The 18612-nt window shown below is 36.2% G+C and overlaps 2 protein-coding genes across 4 annotated transcripts in view; both read right to left on the bottom strand.

Annotated features, from left to right (window-relative positions):
* Positions 1 to 18612, bottom strand: part of lpla (lipoprotein lipase a) — a 743422-nt gene that overhangs the window by 647105 nt on the left and 77705 nt on the right. The window lies entirely within an intron of this gene.
* tpm4a (tropomyosin 4a) overlaps positions 1 to 18612 on the bottom strand; it is a 107918-nt gene that overhangs the window by 45328 nt on the left and 43978 nt on the right. For all 3 annotated transcript variants that reach the window (XM_062027666.1, XM_062027667.1, XM_062027668.1), the window contains 4 exons: positions 14491 to 14608; positions 10423 to 10493; positions 512 to 587; positions 1 to 38 (listed from right to left, as the gene is read on the bottom strand). The exon at positions 1 to 38 is cut by the window's left edge and continues 25 nt beyond it. In XM_062027666.1, coding sequence (XP_061883650.1) covers positions 1 to 38; positions 512 to 587; positions 10423 to 10493; positions 14491 to 14608 — 303 coding nt within the window. The remainder of the gene's footprint in view (positions 39 to 511; positions 588 to 10422; positions 10494 to 14490; positions 14609 to 18612) is intronic.

An 18612-nucleotide genomic window follows, 5' to 3' on the forward strand; every position in this document is an offset into this window, starting at 1 on the left:
TTGATCTCCTCCTCGTACTTGTCCTCTTTTTCAGAGTACTGTTCACCAACACAACACGTACAAAAACATATTACTCAAGGCTATTTTTGAACCTTTACTGTATATTGTATTACACAGTATACTATTATACAGTACAGGCCACACACCTTCTCCTCATTCAATGCAATGTTGTCTTTATTGTCATGACTATTTACATTGTAGATTGTCACATCAAAACTATGAATGAACACATGTGGAGTTATGTACTTAACTAAAAAATAACTGAAAACATGTTTAATATTCTAGTTTCTTCAAAATAGCCACCCTTAGCTCTGATTACTGCTTTGCACACTCTTGGCATTCTCTCCATGAGCTTCAAGAGGTAGTCACCTGAAATGCTTTTCACTTCACAGGTGTGATAGTTTTGATGTGACAATCTACAATGTAAATAGTCGTGAAAATAAAGAAAAGGCATTGAAATGAGAGCCTGTACTGTACATACTGTACATAAGTATCTGCGTAACTTCCTCACCTTTTCAGATTGGGCTTCTAAGGACTTCAGGTTGTTGGTCACATTTTTCAGCTCCTCCTCCAAGTCACCGGCTTTACTGTGGAAATGTTGAGGTCAAAGGTCAGCCATGATAATGTGGTGATGTTTCAATGATGTCTACTGAGGTCACATGATAATGTGGTGATGTTTCAATGATGAGGTCACATGATAATGTGGTGATGTTTCAATGATGTCTACTGAGGTCACATGATAATGTGGTGATGTTTCAATGATGTCTACTGAGGTCACATGATAATGTGGTGATGTTTCAATGATGAGGTCACATGATAATGTGGTGATGTTTCAATGATGTCTACTGAGGTCACATGATAATGTGGTGATGTTTCAATGATGTCTACTGAGGTCACATGATAATGTGGTGATGTTTCAATGATGAGGTCACATGATAATGTGGTGATGTTTCAATGATGTCTACTGAGGTCACATGATAATGTGGTGATGTTTCAATGATGAGGTCACATGATAATGTGGTGATGTTTCAATGATGAGGTCACATGATAATGTGGTGATGTTTCAATGATGTCTACTGAGGCCACGCCCCCACAATACAAATATTTGGAAAAGACAAAGGTGTATTCTTTCAACTGTCGTCAATCACAAAGTGCTTTCTTTTTGTGCTTAAATAACTCAGCTTTAGCGACCTTGCATCATTTCCTGTGAACTATTATTAATGTATCGCTTCTTTACTGTTAACGACCTTGCATCATTTCCTGTGAACTATTATTAATGTATCGCTTCTTTACTGTTAACGACCTTGCATCATTTCCTGTGAACTATTATTAATGTATCGCTTCTTTACTGTTAACGACCTTGCATCATTTCCTGTGAACTATTATTAATGTATCGCTTCTTTACTGTTAGCGACCTTGCATCATTTCCTGTGAACTATTATTAATGTATCGCTTCTTTACTGTTAACGACCTTGCATAATTTCCTGTGAACTATTATTAATGTATCGCTTCTTTACTGTTAACGACCTTGCATCATTTCCTGTGAACTATTATTAATGTATCGCTTCTTCACTGTTAACGACCTTGCATAATTTCCTGTGAACTATTATTAATGTATCGCTTCTTTACTGTTAACGACCTTGCATCATTTCCTGTGAACTATTATTAATGTATCGCTTCTTTACTGTTAACGACCTTGCATCATTTCCTGTGAACTATTATTAATGTATCGCTTCTTTACTGTTAACGACCTTGCATCATTTCCTGTGAACTATTATTAATGTATCGCTTCTTTACTGTTAACGACCTTGCATCATTTCCTGTGAACTATTATTAATGTATCGCTTCTTTACTGTTAACGACCTTGCATCATTTCCTGTGAACTATTATTAATGTATCGCTTCTTTACTGTTAGCGACCTTGCATCATTTCCTGTGAACTATTATTAATGTATCGCTTCTTTACTGTTAACGACCTTGCATCATTTCCTGTGAACTATTATTAATGTATCGCTTCTTTACTGTTAACGACCTTGCATCATTTCCTGTGAACTATTATTAATGTATCGCTTCTTTACTGTTAACGACCTTGCATCATTTCCTGTGAACTATTATTAATGTATCGCTTCTTTACTGTTAACGACCTTGCATCATTTCCTGTGAACTATTATTAATGTATCGCTTCTTTACTGTTAGCGACCTTGCATCATTTCCTGTGAACTATTATTAATGTATCGCTTCTTTACTGTTAACGACCTTGCATAATTTCCTGTGAACTATTATTAATGTATCGCTTCTTTACTGTTAACGACCTTGCATCATTTCCTGTGAACTATTATTAATGTATCGCTTCTTCACTGTTAACGACCTTGCATAATTTCCTGTGAACTATTATTAATGTATCGCTTCTTTACTGTTAACGACCTTGCATCATTTCCTGTGAACTATTATTAATGTATCGCTTCTTTACTGTTAACGACCTTGCATCATTTCCTGTGAACTATTATTAATGTATCGCTTCTTTACTGTTAACGACCTTGCATCATTTCCTGTGAACTATTATTAATGTATCGCTTCTTTACTGTTAACGACCTTGCATCATTTCCTGTGAACTATTATTAATGTATCGCTTCTTTACTGTTAACGACCTTGCATCATTTCCTGTGAACTATTATTAATGTATCGCTTCTTTACTGTTAGCGACCTTGCATCATTTCCTGTGAACTATTATTAATGTATCGCTTCTTTACTGTTAACGACCTTGCATAATTTCCTGTGAACTATTATTAATGTATCGCTTCTTTACTGTTAACGACCTTGCATCATTTCCTGTGAACTATTATTAATGTATCGCTTCTTTACTGTTAGCGACCTTGCATCATTTCCTGTGAACTATTATTAATGTATCGCTTCTTTACTGTTAACGACCTTGCATCATTTCCTGTGAACTATTATTAATGTATCGCTTCTTTACTGTTAACGACCTTGCATCATTTCCTGTGAACTATTATTAATGTATCGCTTCTTTACTGTTAACGACCTTGCATCATTTCCTGTGAACTATTATTAATGTATCGCTTCTTTACTGTTAACGACCTTGCATCATTTCCTGTGAACTATTATTAATGTATCGCTTCTTTACTGTTAACGACCTTGCATAATTTCCTGTGAACTATTATTAATGTATCGCTTCTTTACTGTTAACGACCTTGCATCATTTCCTGTGAACTATTATTAATGTATCGCTTCTTTACTGTTAACGACCTTGCATCATTTCCTGTGAACTATTATTAATGTATCGCTTCTTTACTGTTAGCGACCTTGCATAATTTCCTGTGAACTATTATTAATGTATCGCTTCTTTACTGTTAGCGACCTTGCATCATTTCCTGTGAACTATTATTAATGTATCGCTTCTTTACTGTTAACGACCTTGCATCATTTCCTGTGAACTATTATTAATGTATCGCTTCTTTACTGTTAACGACCTTGCATCATTTCCTGTGAACTATTATTAATGTATCGCTTCTTTACTGTTAGCGACCTTGCATCATTTCCTGTGAACTATTATTAATGTATCGCTTCTTTACTGTTAGCGACCTTGCATCATTTCCTGTGAACTATTATTAATGTATCGCTTCTTTACTGTTAACGACCTTGCATCATTTCCTGTGAACTATTATTAATGTATCGCTTCTTTACTGTTAGCGACCTTGCATAATTTCCTGTGAACTATTATTAATGTATCGCTTCTTTACTGTTAGCGACCTTGCATCATTTCCTGTGAACTATTATTAATGTATCGCTTCTTTACTGTTAACGACCTTGCATCATTTCCTGTGAACTATTATTAATGTATCGCTTCTTTACTGTTAACGACCTTGCATAATTTCCTGTGAACTATTATTAATGTATCGCTTCTTTACTGTTAACGACCTTGCATCATTTCCTGTGAACTATTATTAATGTATCGCTTCTTTACTGTTAGCAACCTTGCATCATTTCCTGTGAACTATTATTAATGTATCACTTCTTTACTGTTAACGACCTTGCATAATTTCCTGTGAACTATTATTAATGTATCGCTTCTTTACTGTTAGCGACCTTGCATAATTTCCTGTGAACTATTATTAATGTATCGCTTCTTTACTGTTAGCGACCTTGCATCATTTCCTGTGAACTATTATTAATGTATCGCTTCTTTACTGTTAGCGACCTTGCATCATTTCCTGTGAACTATTATTAATGTATCGCTTCTTTACTGTTAGCGACCTTGCATCATTTCCTGTGAACTATTATTAATGTATCGCTTCTTTACTGTTAACGACCTTGCATCATTTCCTGTGAACTATTATTAATGTATCGCTTCTTTACTGTTAGCGACCTTGCATAATTTCCTGTGAACTATTATTAATGTATCGCTTCTTTACTGTTAGCGACCTTGCATCATTTCCTGTGAACTATTATTAATGTATCGCTTCTTTACTGTTAACGACCTTGCATCATTTCCTGTGAACTATTATTAATGTATCGCTTCTTTACTGTTAGCGACCTTGCATCATTTCCTGTGAACTATTATTAATGTATCGCTTCTTTACTGTTAACGACCTTGCATCATTTCCTGTGAACTATTATTAATGTATCGCTTCTTTACTGTTAACGACCTTGCATCATTTCCTGTGAACTATTCAAGGTTCAAGGTTCAAGGTTCAACTTTATTGTCCCCGCGGGGAAATTTGTCTTGGGCACAGTGCATCATTGCTTTCTTAACATACACAAAAACAACAGAACAAAAACACAAGCGCAGACACAACTACAACCAGACAACTAACATTTAAACATCAGAACATGGAGCTTGATAGACATAGATGGCACTTTGATGTAGGCATAAAATCTACAGTATGGAGATAAAGATAAAGTGCCAGTGTGCATTGCACTAGAGCTCATAGATAAAGTGCTTTGTGCTAAAGTGCTTAGTTGTAAAGTGCTATGTGCTAAAAAAAAAAAAAAAAAAAAAAAAAAAAAAAAAAAAAAAAAAAAAAAAAAGTGCTAACCTATGTATTAACATTCTATTGCACCTTGTTGGTCAGCTTAATGGAGGCTGGGACAAATGATAATTTAAGGCGGTTCGATTTGCATAGTGGGACCCGGAGTCTTCTCCCTGATGGCAGGGTTCTATATTCAGGGAAGAGTGGGTGTTGTGAGTTGGAAATAATTTTCTCCGCTTTTTTCCTAACTGCCTGCTCATAGATGCTCTGTATAGGCTCATATTCTTTCCTCCCTACGATTTTCATTGCCGTTTTATGCATGCCGGCCAGTTTGCTTTTTAACTTAATGGTTAGGTTGCCAAACCATGAGGTGATCCCGTATCTAATGATGCTCTCTACAATGGCACGGTAGAAAATCATCATGATGTGGGTGCTTACGCCGTACAATCTTAATCTTCGCAAAAAATATAGCCTCTGTTGCAGTCTATTGCACAGTTTGTCAATATGTGTCTTCCAGCAGAGAAGATTATCAATATGAACCCCTAAATATTTATATGAGGATACCTGGGTGATTTCCTGATTTTTGATGACCACTGGCTTATGGTCAGTCACTTTCCTCGGATCCAAAACCATTTCCTGTGTCTTGGTCACATTTAAAATAAGATAGTTGGTATCACACCACCTAATAAATAGGTCTATCTCGTCTTGGTACACAGAGGGGTCCGTATCCTTGTGTAGAAGGCTTAGGAGCACGGTATCGTCCGCAAATTTCACCATATAATTGTTAGGGTGCACAGTCCTACAATCATTGGTGTACAATGTAAACAGTGTTGGTGATACAACACAACCCTGTGGGACGCCTGTGTTGCAGTGTTTGGTGTCTGACAGTGTTCTGTTGACCTTCACTTGCTGTGTTCTGTTTGTTAAAAAAGAGTGGAACCATTTGATCAAGGTGGAGTTTACACCCATGTCTTTGAGCTTCTCCAAGAGTATGTGAATTTGCACTGTATTAAAAGCTGAGCTAAAATCAACAAATAAAATTCTAGCATAAGCTTTTGTGTTCTCAAGGTGCTTGGAGATAAAGTGCAAGGTGCAAAGGATTGCATCATCAGTACTGCATTCCTGCTTGTACGCAAACTGGTACACATCTAACTTTGGCTTGACATCCTTCATGAGCAGTGACACAACAAATTTTTCAAAACATTTCATAACAATCGAAGTGAGAGCTACGGGACGAAAGTCGTTGTTTACTGTGACACCGGGCTTTTTAGGCACTGGAGTTATTATTGACTTCTTCCACAGAGCTGGAACAGTGTGAGTGTTAAGTGGAATATTGGACACCATGCTGTAGTTAGTTCCTCTGCACAGCTTTTGAGCAAAAAAGCTGGGAGGCCGTCAGGGCCTGCGGCCTTGCCTGTACGTACTCTACTAAAGAGACGGTGAATGCTGGTCGGGTGGACTTCCAGGCAGCAGGTGTCATCAGTGTCTGGCAGGGACTGCAAAACACTGTCACACTCCTGAGAGAAGTTTTGATGGTCGAATCTCAAATAAAAGTCATTTAGCTCATTTGATTTTTGCTGCTCATCCAGGGTGATGATTTGTTTCTTTGCAGGGTTCATATTAGTGACTGATTTCATTGTGTCCCAAAGTTTTTTTGTATTTGACATTTGGAGATGATGTTCCATTGTTAGCCTATGTTGTTCTCTTGCATTAGTGAGAAGTTGTTTGAGTTCTTTTTGGACAACTGACAGTCCTGCTCTGTCTTTACTTCTAAAGGCCTGCTTTTTCCTATTTATGCAGTCTTTTATTTCTTTTGTTACATAGGGTTTGTTATTGGGATATACTACAATGTTTTTCTTGGGTACCACATTGCCAACACAAAACTCAATGTAGTCCGTTATAGTTACTGTAGCCTCATCTAGTCCTAGTGCATGGAACAGGGACCAGTCTGTGCACATGAAACACCCCTTCAGTGTCTCAATAGCATCGTCTGACCACACATTAATTGTCTTATGCTCAGGTTTAATTGATTTAAAAACAGATTTATATGTGGGTATTAGATGTATGGTGTTGTGATCCGAGTTGGAAAGGGGGGGCTTTGGTTTTGCTGAATATCCCCCCTTTATATTGCCATAGCATTTATCTAGAATCTTGTCATTTCTTGTGTCACATTTTACAAATTGTTCAAAGCCCGGCAAGGCAGTCTCCAGTTTACAATGGTTAAAGTCACCCAAAAAGAAAACAGGAGCTCCGGGTGTGCGCTGCAGCTGTTCATGTGCGCACTCTGCTATGCTCGCAGCAGCTCTGCCTGCATTGCCGCTGGGTGGGACATAAACAGCGGCTATGATGATGTTGCCAAACTCCCTAGGCAGGTAGTAAGGTCTCATAGATAAACACAGCAGTTCTACGTCGGGGCTGCATATGTTTTTTTCACAGTGAGCTGTTTACACCACTTGTCACTCACGTACACGCCGACTCCGCCCCCTTTTCTCTTCCCGGAAGCGTCAGAGCGGTCAGCTCGTACGAGTGAGAATCCATCCAGGTCAAGCAGAGAATCCGGGACGCCTTGGTGAAGCCACGTCTCGGTGAACACCATGATGTTGGTATCCCGGTATTCAAAGCAGCTCTTTAGGTTGACCCGAAGCTCATCCAGCTTTGGTGCCAGCGATCGCACGTTGCTGAGTATTATTGACGGCAGCGGTGGTCTGTTGATTCGCCGGCGGAGGCGTTCTCGGACACCTCCCCGTCTGCCTCGCTTGCGTTGTGGCCGTGTGCCGGTGTGTGTCGCTCGGATGACTGCCGGTAGATGTTCTGGTGGTGTGGATTGGCGTAGTGTGGGTCGGAGGGACAGTAAGGCATCTCTGGAGTAGACGCGACATCCATGTTCCCATTGCACGTTCGTTGCAAGACAAAAAATTACGCGTTCGCTGATAAAAAAGAGGATCAGCAGTACGATATAAAAACTTGCTTCCATTGTTAGGGCTCGTGCTACAAACAATTGGTAGTTCAGAGGGCCGAGTTCTTTGTATGTCGAATGTCAATTAATGCCGTGATCAGTTTCACGTAAAGTCACAAGCACCAAAGCATGTTTTTAAAAACGAATAAACAAAACGAACATGATGGTACGAACACTTAAAAAACACACTTAAAAAACACGTAAAAGCAACAAGCACAAGCCCTGGTCGCTGCAGTGCTGCGCCCTCAAAACGCAGCTGTTCCCAATTAGATTATTATTATTAATGTATCGCTTCTTTACTGTTAACGACCTTGCATCATTTCCTGTGAACTATTATTAATGTATCACTTCTTTACTGTTAACGACCTTGCATAATTTCCTGTGAACTATTATTAATGTATCGCTTCTTTACTGTTAGCGACCTTGCATAATTTCCTGTGAACTATTATTAATGTATCGCTTCTTTACTGTTAGCGACCTTGCATCATTTCCTGTGAACTATTATTAATGTATCGCTTCTTTACTGTTAACGACCTTGCATCATTTCCTGTGAACTATTATTAATGTATCGCTTCTTTACTGTTAACGACCTTGCATAATTTCCTGTGAACTATTATTAATGTATCGCTTCTTTACTGTTAACGACCTTGCATCATTTCCTGTGAACTATTATTAATGTATCGCTTCTTTACTGTTAGCAACCTTGCATCATTTCCTGTGAACTATTATTAATGTATCACTTCTTTACTGTTAACACATGATTGATGTTTGAATATAATAAGCACTTATTCTTCTGTTGTTTGGATACTTGACGTTGATATTGTCTGATATTCCAAGTATGTGTATTGGTCCAAGAGCAGCTAGCTACATCAATGCTGATACTTCACATGTACAGTATCATCCAATGATGACATCATCCAATGATGACATTTTTGACCACAATTATAACCAGACAAAAACACAGGATGGCGATGTGACAAAATAATGAAATATTTCAATTATTTCCTAATTGTCTTTTATTACACACAATATTTTTGACTCCTTAAATTGAACAGTGCAAACCAACATAAGCAACAACTTGTGTGGGCTCCTACTTCAATCTGTAGTTGTTCCTCCTGTCATTGGACACAATAATACAAATGACAAAAAAAACCTAATCACTGTGGTTCGATCATACTCTGATATTATACTTGGTATCGTTATTGTTGATATTTGTATCGCTCCACCCACCCTGTTTATATTCAAGAGCTCTAGCTTAACGGTTAGCTTAGCTTATCGTATCCCTTTCCACCAGGGGTGTCCAAAGTGCGGCCCAGGGGCCATTTGTGACCCGCAGCTCATTTTTTAATGGCACATCCTGAATATATATTTTTTAAAACAGAAACAAGTAGAATAGAAGAGCAACCATGTGAAATGTAATAGGGAAAAGTTGCAATATTGACTTTGATAACACAAAGCTGCCATATAGGCTGGCTTTTTCTGTTTTGATTGCTCAAAAAATAATAATGAATCCAAATGAATGTTGTTAGGATTTATTGACCTTCTCAGGCTCCAATTAGCCTGGAAGAGTTAGTGCTGCATGGGATTCTGGGTATTTGTTCTGTTGTGTTTATGTTGTGTTACGGTGCGATGTTCTCCTGAAATGTGTTTGTCATTCTTGTTTGGTGTGGGTTCACAGTGTGGTGCATATTTATAACAGTGTTAAAGTTATTTATATGGTCACCATCAGTGTAACCTGTATGGCTGTTGATCAAGTATGCGTTGCATTGACTTGTGTGTGCGTGCCAAAGCCGCACATATTATGTGACTGGGCCAGCACCAGTTGGACTGGATGAAAAGCAGACGTGATGACATTTGGGAGGGCCGCTGAAGTTTGGGAGTCTCCCGGGAGGTTGGCAAGTATGACAAGTAGCGGTGAATGTGGTGGCACCGCCGCTGTATTTAATGGGCGGGCCAGCTCTAGGGTTAATTTGATGTGGCCTCAAGGGCCAAGTGAAATGACACGGCGGGCCAGAGTTTGACACCCATGATTTAGAAAGTCCAAATAAGGACAAATGAAGATATAATACTAGTGTAAAAAAAACAATGCTTTGTACATTTTCAGAATGTGCTCGTTCTATTTTTAAACAAATTGAATTGAATTGTATTTATATAGCGCTTTTCTCTAGTGACTCAAAGCGCTTTTACATAGTGAAAGCCAATATGTAAGTTCCATTTAAAGCAGTGTGGGTGCCACTGGGTCAAGTGTCTTGCCCACGGCAGAAGCGGGGATCGAACCTGGAACCCTCAAGTTGCTGGCACGGCCACTCTACCAGCCGAGCTATACCGCCAAAGAAAACAAGTGGAAGTTGTCTTTAGGTTGAAGTGATGGTGCCATGATTTGAGCAGAATAGATGTTCCCCTATGTGACCCCTGAGTTTGTACAAAAGCCCCAAGGTCATTGATGCGGCAAGTCTAATTTGTATTTGAAGACTTTTACCATTCTGACAGCTCGGCTCGCTCCTCGGCTCTCTCCAAGTCTAACTCCAGGATCACCAGCTTGCGAGCCACCTGAAACAAGAGTGTTGAGCATCTCTTATGCTCCTTTTTACCTCTTCATATTTGCACTTTTTACCTCTTCATATTTGCACTTTTTACCTCTTCATTTTTGCACTTTTTACCTCTTCATTTTTGCACTTTTTACCTCTTCATACTTGCACTTTTTACCTCTTCATTTTTGCACTTTTTACCTCTTCATATTTGCACTTTTTACCTCTTCATATTTGCACTTTTTACCTCTTCATATTTGCACTTTTTACCTCTTCATATTTGCACTTTTTACCTCTTCATATTTGCACTTTTTACCTCTTCATATTTGCACTTTTTACCTCTTCATATTTGCACTTTTTACCTCTTCATTTTTGCACTTTTTACCTCTTCATTTTTGCACTTTTTACCTCTTCATATTTGCACTTTTTACCTCTTCATATTTGCACTTTTTACCTCTTCATATTTGCACTTTTTACCTCTTCATTTTTGCACTTTTTACCTCTTCATATTTGCACTTTTTACCTCTTCATATTTGCACTTTTTACCTCTTCATATTTGCACTTTTTACCTCTTCATTTTTGCACTTTTTACCTCTTCATATTTGCACTTTTTACCTCTTCATTTTTGCACTTTTTACCTCTTCATACTTGCACTTTTTACCTCTTCATTTTTGCACTTTTTACCTCTTCATATTTGCACTTTTTACCTCTTCATATTTGCACTTTTTACCTCTTCATATTTGCACTTTTTACCTCTTCATATTTGCACTTTTTACCTCTTCATATTTGCACTTTTTACCTCTTCATATTTGCACTTTTTACCTCTTCATATTTGCACTTTTTACCTCTTCATATTTGCACTTTTTACCTCTTCATTTTTGCACTTTTTACCTCTTCATTTTTGCACTTTTTACCTCTTCATATTTGCACTTTTTACCTCTTCATATTTGCACTTTTTACCTCTTCATTTTTGCACTTTTTACCTCTTCATATTTGCACTTTTTACCTCTTCATTTTTGCACTTTTTACCTCTTCATATTTGCACTTTTTACCTCTTCATATTTGCACTTTTTACCTCTTCATATTTGCACTTTTTACCTCTTCATATTTGCACTTTTTACCTCTTCATATTTGCACTTTTTACCTCTTCATTTTTGCACTTTTTACCTCTTCATATTTGCACTTTTTACCTCTTCATATTTGCACTTTTTACCTCTTCATTTTTGCACTTTTTACCTCTTCACATTTGCACTTTTTACCTCTTCACATTTGCACTTTTTACCTCTTCATATTTGCACTTTTTACCTCTTCATATTTCCACTTTTTACCTCTTCATATTTGCACTTTTTACCTCTTCATTTTTGCACTTTTTACCTCTTCATATTTGCACTTTTTACCTCTTCATATTTGCACTTTTTACCTCTTCATATTTGCACTTTTTAACTCTTCATATTTGCACTTTTTACCTCTTCATATTTGCACTTTTTACCTCTTCATATTTGCACTTTTTACCTCTTCATTTTTGCACTTATTACCTCTTCATATTTGCACTTTTTACCTCTTCATATTTGCACTTTTTACCTCTTCATATTTGCACTTTTTACCTCTTCATATTTGCACTTTTTACTTCTTCATATTTGCACTTTTTACCTCTTCATTTTTGCACTTTTTACCTCTTCATTTTTGCACTTTTTACCTCTTCATATTTGCACTTTTTACCTCTTCATATTTGCACTTTTTACCTCTTCATTTTTGCACTTTTTACCTCTTCATATTTGCACTTTTTACCTCTTCATATTTGCACTTTTTACCTCTTCATATTTGCACTTTTTACCTCTTCATATTTGCACTTTTTACCTCTTCATATTTGCACTTTTTACCTCTTCATTTTTGCACTTTTTACCTCTTCATATTTGCACTTTTTACCTCTTCATATTTGCACTTTTTACCTCTTCATATTTGCACTTTTTACCTCTTCATTTTTGCACTTTTTACCTCTTCATATTTGCACTTTTTACCTCTTCATATTTGCAATTTTTTCCTCTTCATATTTGCACTTTTTACCTCTTCATTTTTGCACTTTTTACCTCTTCATATTTGCACTTTTTACCTCTTCATTTTTGCACTTTTTACCTCTTCATATTTGCACTTTTTACCTCTTCATATTTGCACTTTTTACCTCTTCATATTTGCACTTTTTACCTCTTCATATTTGCACTTTTTACCTCTTCATATTTGCACTTTTTACCTCTTCATATTTGCAATTTTTTCCTCTTCATATTTGCACTTTTTACCTCTTCATTTTTGCACTTTTTACCTCTTCATATTTGCACTTTTTACCTCTTCATTTTTGCACTTTTTACCTCTTCATATTTGCACTTTTTACCTCTTCATATTTGCACTTTTTACCTCTTCATTTTTGCACTTTTTACCTCTTCATATTTGCACTTTTTACCTCTTCATTTTTGCACTTTTTACCTCTTCATATTTGCACTTTTTACCTCTTCATATTTGCACTTTTTACCTCTTCATATTTGCACTTTTTACCTCTTCATATTTGCACTTTTTACCTCTTCATATTTGCACTTTTTACCTCTTCATTTTTGCACTTTTTACCTCTTCATATTTGCACTTTTTACCTCTTCATATTTGCACTTTTTACCTCTTCATTTTTGCACTTTTTACCTCTTCACATTTGCACTTTTTACCTCTTCACATTTGCACTTTTTACCTCTTCATATTTCCACTTTTTACCTCTTCATATTTGCACTTTTTACCTCTTCATTTTTGCACTTTTTACCTCTTCATATTTGCACTTTTTACCTCTTCATATTTGCACTTTTTACCTCTTCATATTTGCACTTTTTAACTCTTCATATTTGCACTTTTTACCTCTTCATATTTGCACTTTTTACCTCTTCATATTTGCACTTTTTACCTCTTCATTTTTGCACTTATTACCTCTTCATATTTGCACTTTTTACCTCTTCATATTTGCACTTTTTACCTCTTCATATTTGCACTTTTTACCTCTTCATATTTGCACTTTTTACTTCTTCATATTTGCACTTTTTACCTCTTCATTTTTGCACTTTTTACCTCTTCATTTTTGCACTTTTTACCTCTTCATATTTGCACTTTTTACCTCTTCATATTTGCACTTTTTACCTCTTCATTTTTGCACTTTTTACCTCTTCATATTTGCACTTTTTACCTCTTCATATTTGCACTTTTTACCTCTTCATATTTGCACTTTTTACCTCTTCATATTTGCACTTTTTACCTCTTCATATTTGCACTTTTTACCTCTTCATTTTTGCACTTTTTACCTCTTCATATTTGCACTTTTTACCTCTTCATATTTGCACTTTTTACCTCTTCATATTTGCACTTTTTACCTCTTCATTTTTGCACTTTTTACCTCTTCATATTTGCACTTTTTACCTCTTCATATTTGCAATTTTTTCCTCTTCATATTTGCACTTTTTACCTCTTCATTTTTGCACTTTTTACCTCTTCATATTTGCACTTTTTACCTCTTCATTTTTGCACTTTTTACCTCTTCATATTTGCACTTTTTACCTCTTCATATTTGCACTTTTTACCTCTTCATATTTGCACTTTTTACCTCTTCATATTTGCACTTTTTACCTCTTCATTTTTGCACTTTTTACCTCTTCATATTTGCACTTTTTACCTCTTCATTTTTGCACTTTTTACCTCTTCATATTTGCACTTTTTACCTCTTCATATTTGCACTTTTTACCTCTTCATTTTTGCACTTTTTACCTCTTCATATTTGCACTTTTTACCTCTTCATTTTTGCACTTTTTACCTCTTCATATTTGCACTTTTTACCTCTTCATATTTGCACTTTTTACCTCTTCATATTTGCACTTTTTACCTCTTCATATTTGCACTTTTTACCTCTTCATATTTGCACTTTTTACCTCTTCATTTTTGCACTTTTTACCTCTTCATATTTGCACTTTTTACCTCTTCATATTTGCACTTTTTACCTCTTCATATTTGCGGTCGGCCTCTTCTGCGATGTGCTTGGCCTCCTTCAGCTGCATCTCCTGAATCTCCATCTTCTCCTCGTCCTTCATGGCTCGGGTTTCGATCACCTTCATTCCTCTGAAAAAGTGCGAGTTGGACGACAGGAAACATTTCAGTAAAACACAAAGGTGCTCCTAAATAGTTTTCTTTTCAACATCCGGGCTATTCAACTACATAATGAAGAGGGCCACAGTTTGAAGAGCCCAAGGTCTCAGGGCCAGACAAAGTGCCTTCGCAGGTTATATTCCTTTGAGACTGTGTTTATTCATTGCAAAGTAAACCGCACTGTCAGTTCATTCCTTATTCTGCCCTCGCTACTTCTTTCCAGCGTGTGCAGCTGGACAGATAGTTTACAGCATGAAGAAACAGAAACTACAGAAGTTTTGTTGATGATTGATGTTTCATCTTTTGTATTATTTTCTTCATTTAGGTTTGTAAGACTAATAATATAAACATTAGAAAAGTATAACTGTGTATTTTACATAAATAATGTCCATTGTGTATGTTGCGTAAATAAAATAGAGGGTTTAATGTTCATACACACAGCAAACATTACACACATTCGGTTTAACACAATTAAACCTGAGGTGTAGCTTTATCACCCTCTACTGGTCCAATTCAGCACTACATGTATTTAAGCACATTTAACTGCCTAAGTTAAACAGCTAAAAACAACAACACCACCACGAATACAAAAGACATCACAAAGTCAGCAATTTTAATTATTTTTGTGATTTATTTGTATTTTGTCAGGGTCAATAGTGCCATCTTCTTCTACTGACCCCATGGCTGCTTCCTGTTTTGCTGCGGGAGTACTGCATACACTTTCAATGCTTTCATCAAGCCTATTTAGCTTTCATCAAGCCTATTTAGCTTTCATCAAGCCTATTTAGTTTTCATCAAGCCTATTTAGGCTTTCATCATGCCTATTTAGGCTTTCATCAAGCCTATTTAGGTTTCATCAAGCCTATTTAAGGTTTCATCAATCCTATTTAGGCTTTCATCAAGCCTATTTAGGTTTCATCAAGCCTATTTAAGGTTTCATCAATCCTATTTAGGCTTTCATCAAACCTATTTAGGCTTTCATCAAGCCTATTTAAGGTTTCATCAAGCCTATTTAAGGTTTCATCAAGCCTATTTAGGTTTCATCAAACCTATTTAGGCTTTCATCAAGCCTATTTAGGTTTCATCAAGCCTATTTAGGCTTTCATCAACCCTATTTAGGTTTCATCAAACCTATTTAGGCTTTCATTAAGCCTATTTAAGGTTTCATCAACCCTATTTAGGTTTTATCAAACCTATTTAGGTTTCATCAAGCCTACTTAGGTTTCATTAAGCCTATTTAGGTTTCATCAAACCTATTTAGGCTTTCATCAAGCCTATTTAAGTTTCATCAAGCCTATTTAGGTTTCATCAAACCTATTTAGGTTTCATCAAGCGTATTTAGGCTTTCATCAAGCCTATTTAGGTTTCATCAAGCCTATTTAGGCTTTCATCAAGCCTATTTAGGTTTCATCAACCCTATTTAGGTTTCATCAAGCCTATTTAAGGTTTCATCAAGCCTATTTAGGCTTTCATCAAACCTATTTAGGCTTTCATCAAGCCTATTTAAGTTTTCATCAAGCCTATTTAGGTTTCATCAAACCTATTTAGGCTTTCATCAAGCCTATTTAGGTTTCATCAAGCCTATTTAGGCTTTCATCCATCCTATTTAGGTTTCATCAAGCCTATTTAGGTTTCATCAAACCTATTTAGGCTTTCATTAAGCCTATTTAAGGTTTCATCAATCCTATTTAGGTTTTATCAAACCTATTTAGGTTTCATCAATCCTACTTAGGTTTCATTAAGCCTATTTAGGTTTCATCAAACCTATTTAGGCTTTCATCAAGCCTATTTAAGGTTTCATCAAGCCTATTTAGGTTTCATCAAACCTATTTAGGTTTCATCAAGCGTATTTAGGCTTTCATCAAGCCTATTTAGGCTTTCATCAAGCCTATTTAGGCTTTCATCAAGCCTATTTAGGTTTCATCAACCCTATTTAGGTTTCATCAAGCCTATTTAGGTTTCATCAGGCCTATTTAGGTTTCATCACTCCTATTTAGGTTTCATTAAGCCTATTTAGGTTTAATCAATCTTATTTAGGTTTCATCAGGCCTATTAAGGTTTCATCATTCATATTTAGGCTTTCATCAATCCTATTTAGGTTTCATCAAGCCTATTTAGGCTTTCATCAAGCCTATTTAGGTTTCATTAAGCCTATTAAGTTTCATCAAACCTATTTAGGCTTTCATCAAGCCTATTTAGGTTTCATCAAGCCTATTTAGGCTTTCATCAACCCTATTTAGGTTTCATCAACCCTATTTAGGCTTTCATCAAGCCTATTTAGGTTTCATCAAGCCTATTTAGGCTTTCATCAAGCCTATTTAGGTTTAATCAACCCTATTTAGGTTTCATCAAGCCTATTTAGGCTTTCATCAAGCCTATTTAGGTTTCATCAATCCTATTTAGGTTTAGGTTGAATAAACAGTCATCACAAATTGTGATGACTGTTTATTTGCTTGTGATTCACAATTGTTGCCGTCTTCATTGAATGGTACCTGCCTCCGGGTTATATCCCATGAATGGTACCTGCCTCCGGGTTATATCCCATGAATGGTACCTGCCTCCGGGTTATATCCCATGAATGGTACCTGCCTCCGGGTTATATCCCATGAATGGTACCTGCCTCCGGGTTATATCCCATGAATGGTACCTGCCTCCGGGTTATATCCCATGAATGGTACCTGCATCCGGGTTATATCCCATACTTTGACCAAGGGTCCCCTCGGCCACAAACCTCCCCTGGAGATAATCGCACAATCCAGGTGTGTTAGTCTGACTTTTCAAAAACCGAACACGATGGGATGAAGGTGTTTCCATGGGCTGTAGGAAGCTCATTTAGAGCCCAACTATCCGAGAATATAGTGCATGGACACGTACTAATAGTTGCTGACTCAAGAAATGTCATTATTATTATTTGTATCATTATTTTATTTATTTATTACTGATTTATTTCCTTTTTTAAATTTTTATTAATTCTTAATTTCTTTTGTTACTTTTATTTCATCTTATTTTGTGTTGAAAAATTAAAATAAAGGCAATTGAGAAAATTGGAATTATTTTTAACAAAGCTTTTTTTGTGGAATGCCTGATGCCTCATCCAGACTCTGCCTTCAGTGGCCCCCAGGTCAATTGAGTTGGAGACCCCCGATATATACACTTTACAACAACAGACTTGTATATCTGTACAATTGCAATATTTTGCCAATAATAATCAGTCTTGCAAGAGTAGTCTTGTACATAAAGTACTATCTATCTATCTATCTGTCTATTCTACTACAGCAGAGGTGTCAAAGTGGTTTTCACTGAGGGCCACATGGCAGTTATGTTTGGCCCCACTGGGCCGCTTCTAACAGTGCATTCTATTATTACACCATGCATTTTTTTTAAATAGATTTTTTAAAAACTAAAATGTAAAAAAACCCGGTTAGTTGCAATAATTTCACCTCAAAATGTAGTGTATCTTACTGTAAATGTTGTGTATATTACTGTAAATGTAGTGTATCTTACTGTAAATGTTGTGTATATTACTGTAAATGTAGTGTATCTTACTGTAAATGTAGTGTATATTTCTGTAAATGTAGTGTATATTTCTGTAAATGTAGTGTATATTTCTGTAAATGTAGTGTATATTACTGTAAATGTAGTGTATATTTCTGTAAATGTAGTGTATATTACTGTAAATGTAGTGTATATTTCTGTAAATGTAGTGTATATTACTGTAAATGTAGTGTATATTACTGCAAATGGAAAAACAGCATTGCTGTTTTTATGGTTTAAAAAAGGCAGCTCAGTTGTCAGAATGTTACTGTAAAATGTACATTAGGTTTTTTTACTGTAAATTTAAAAAAAAAAATGCAATTATACAGTAACATTTTGGCACCTGAGCGGACAGTTTTTTTGTGGGTTTTTTTATACCGCAAACCAACAAGTGTATATTTTTGGGTGTATTACTGTAAATGTCCAAATGGCACCACAGTTGA

The sequence above is a fragment of the Entelurus aequoreus genome, linkage group LG19 (assembly GCF_033978785.1).
Source record: "Entelurus aequoreus isolate RoL-2023_Sb linkage group LG19, RoL_Eaeq_v1.1, whole genome shotgun sequence".
Taxonomy (NCBI): domain Eukaryota; kingdom Metazoa; phylum Chordata; class Actinopteri; order Syngnathiformes; family Syngnathidae; genus Entelurus; species Entelurus aequoreus.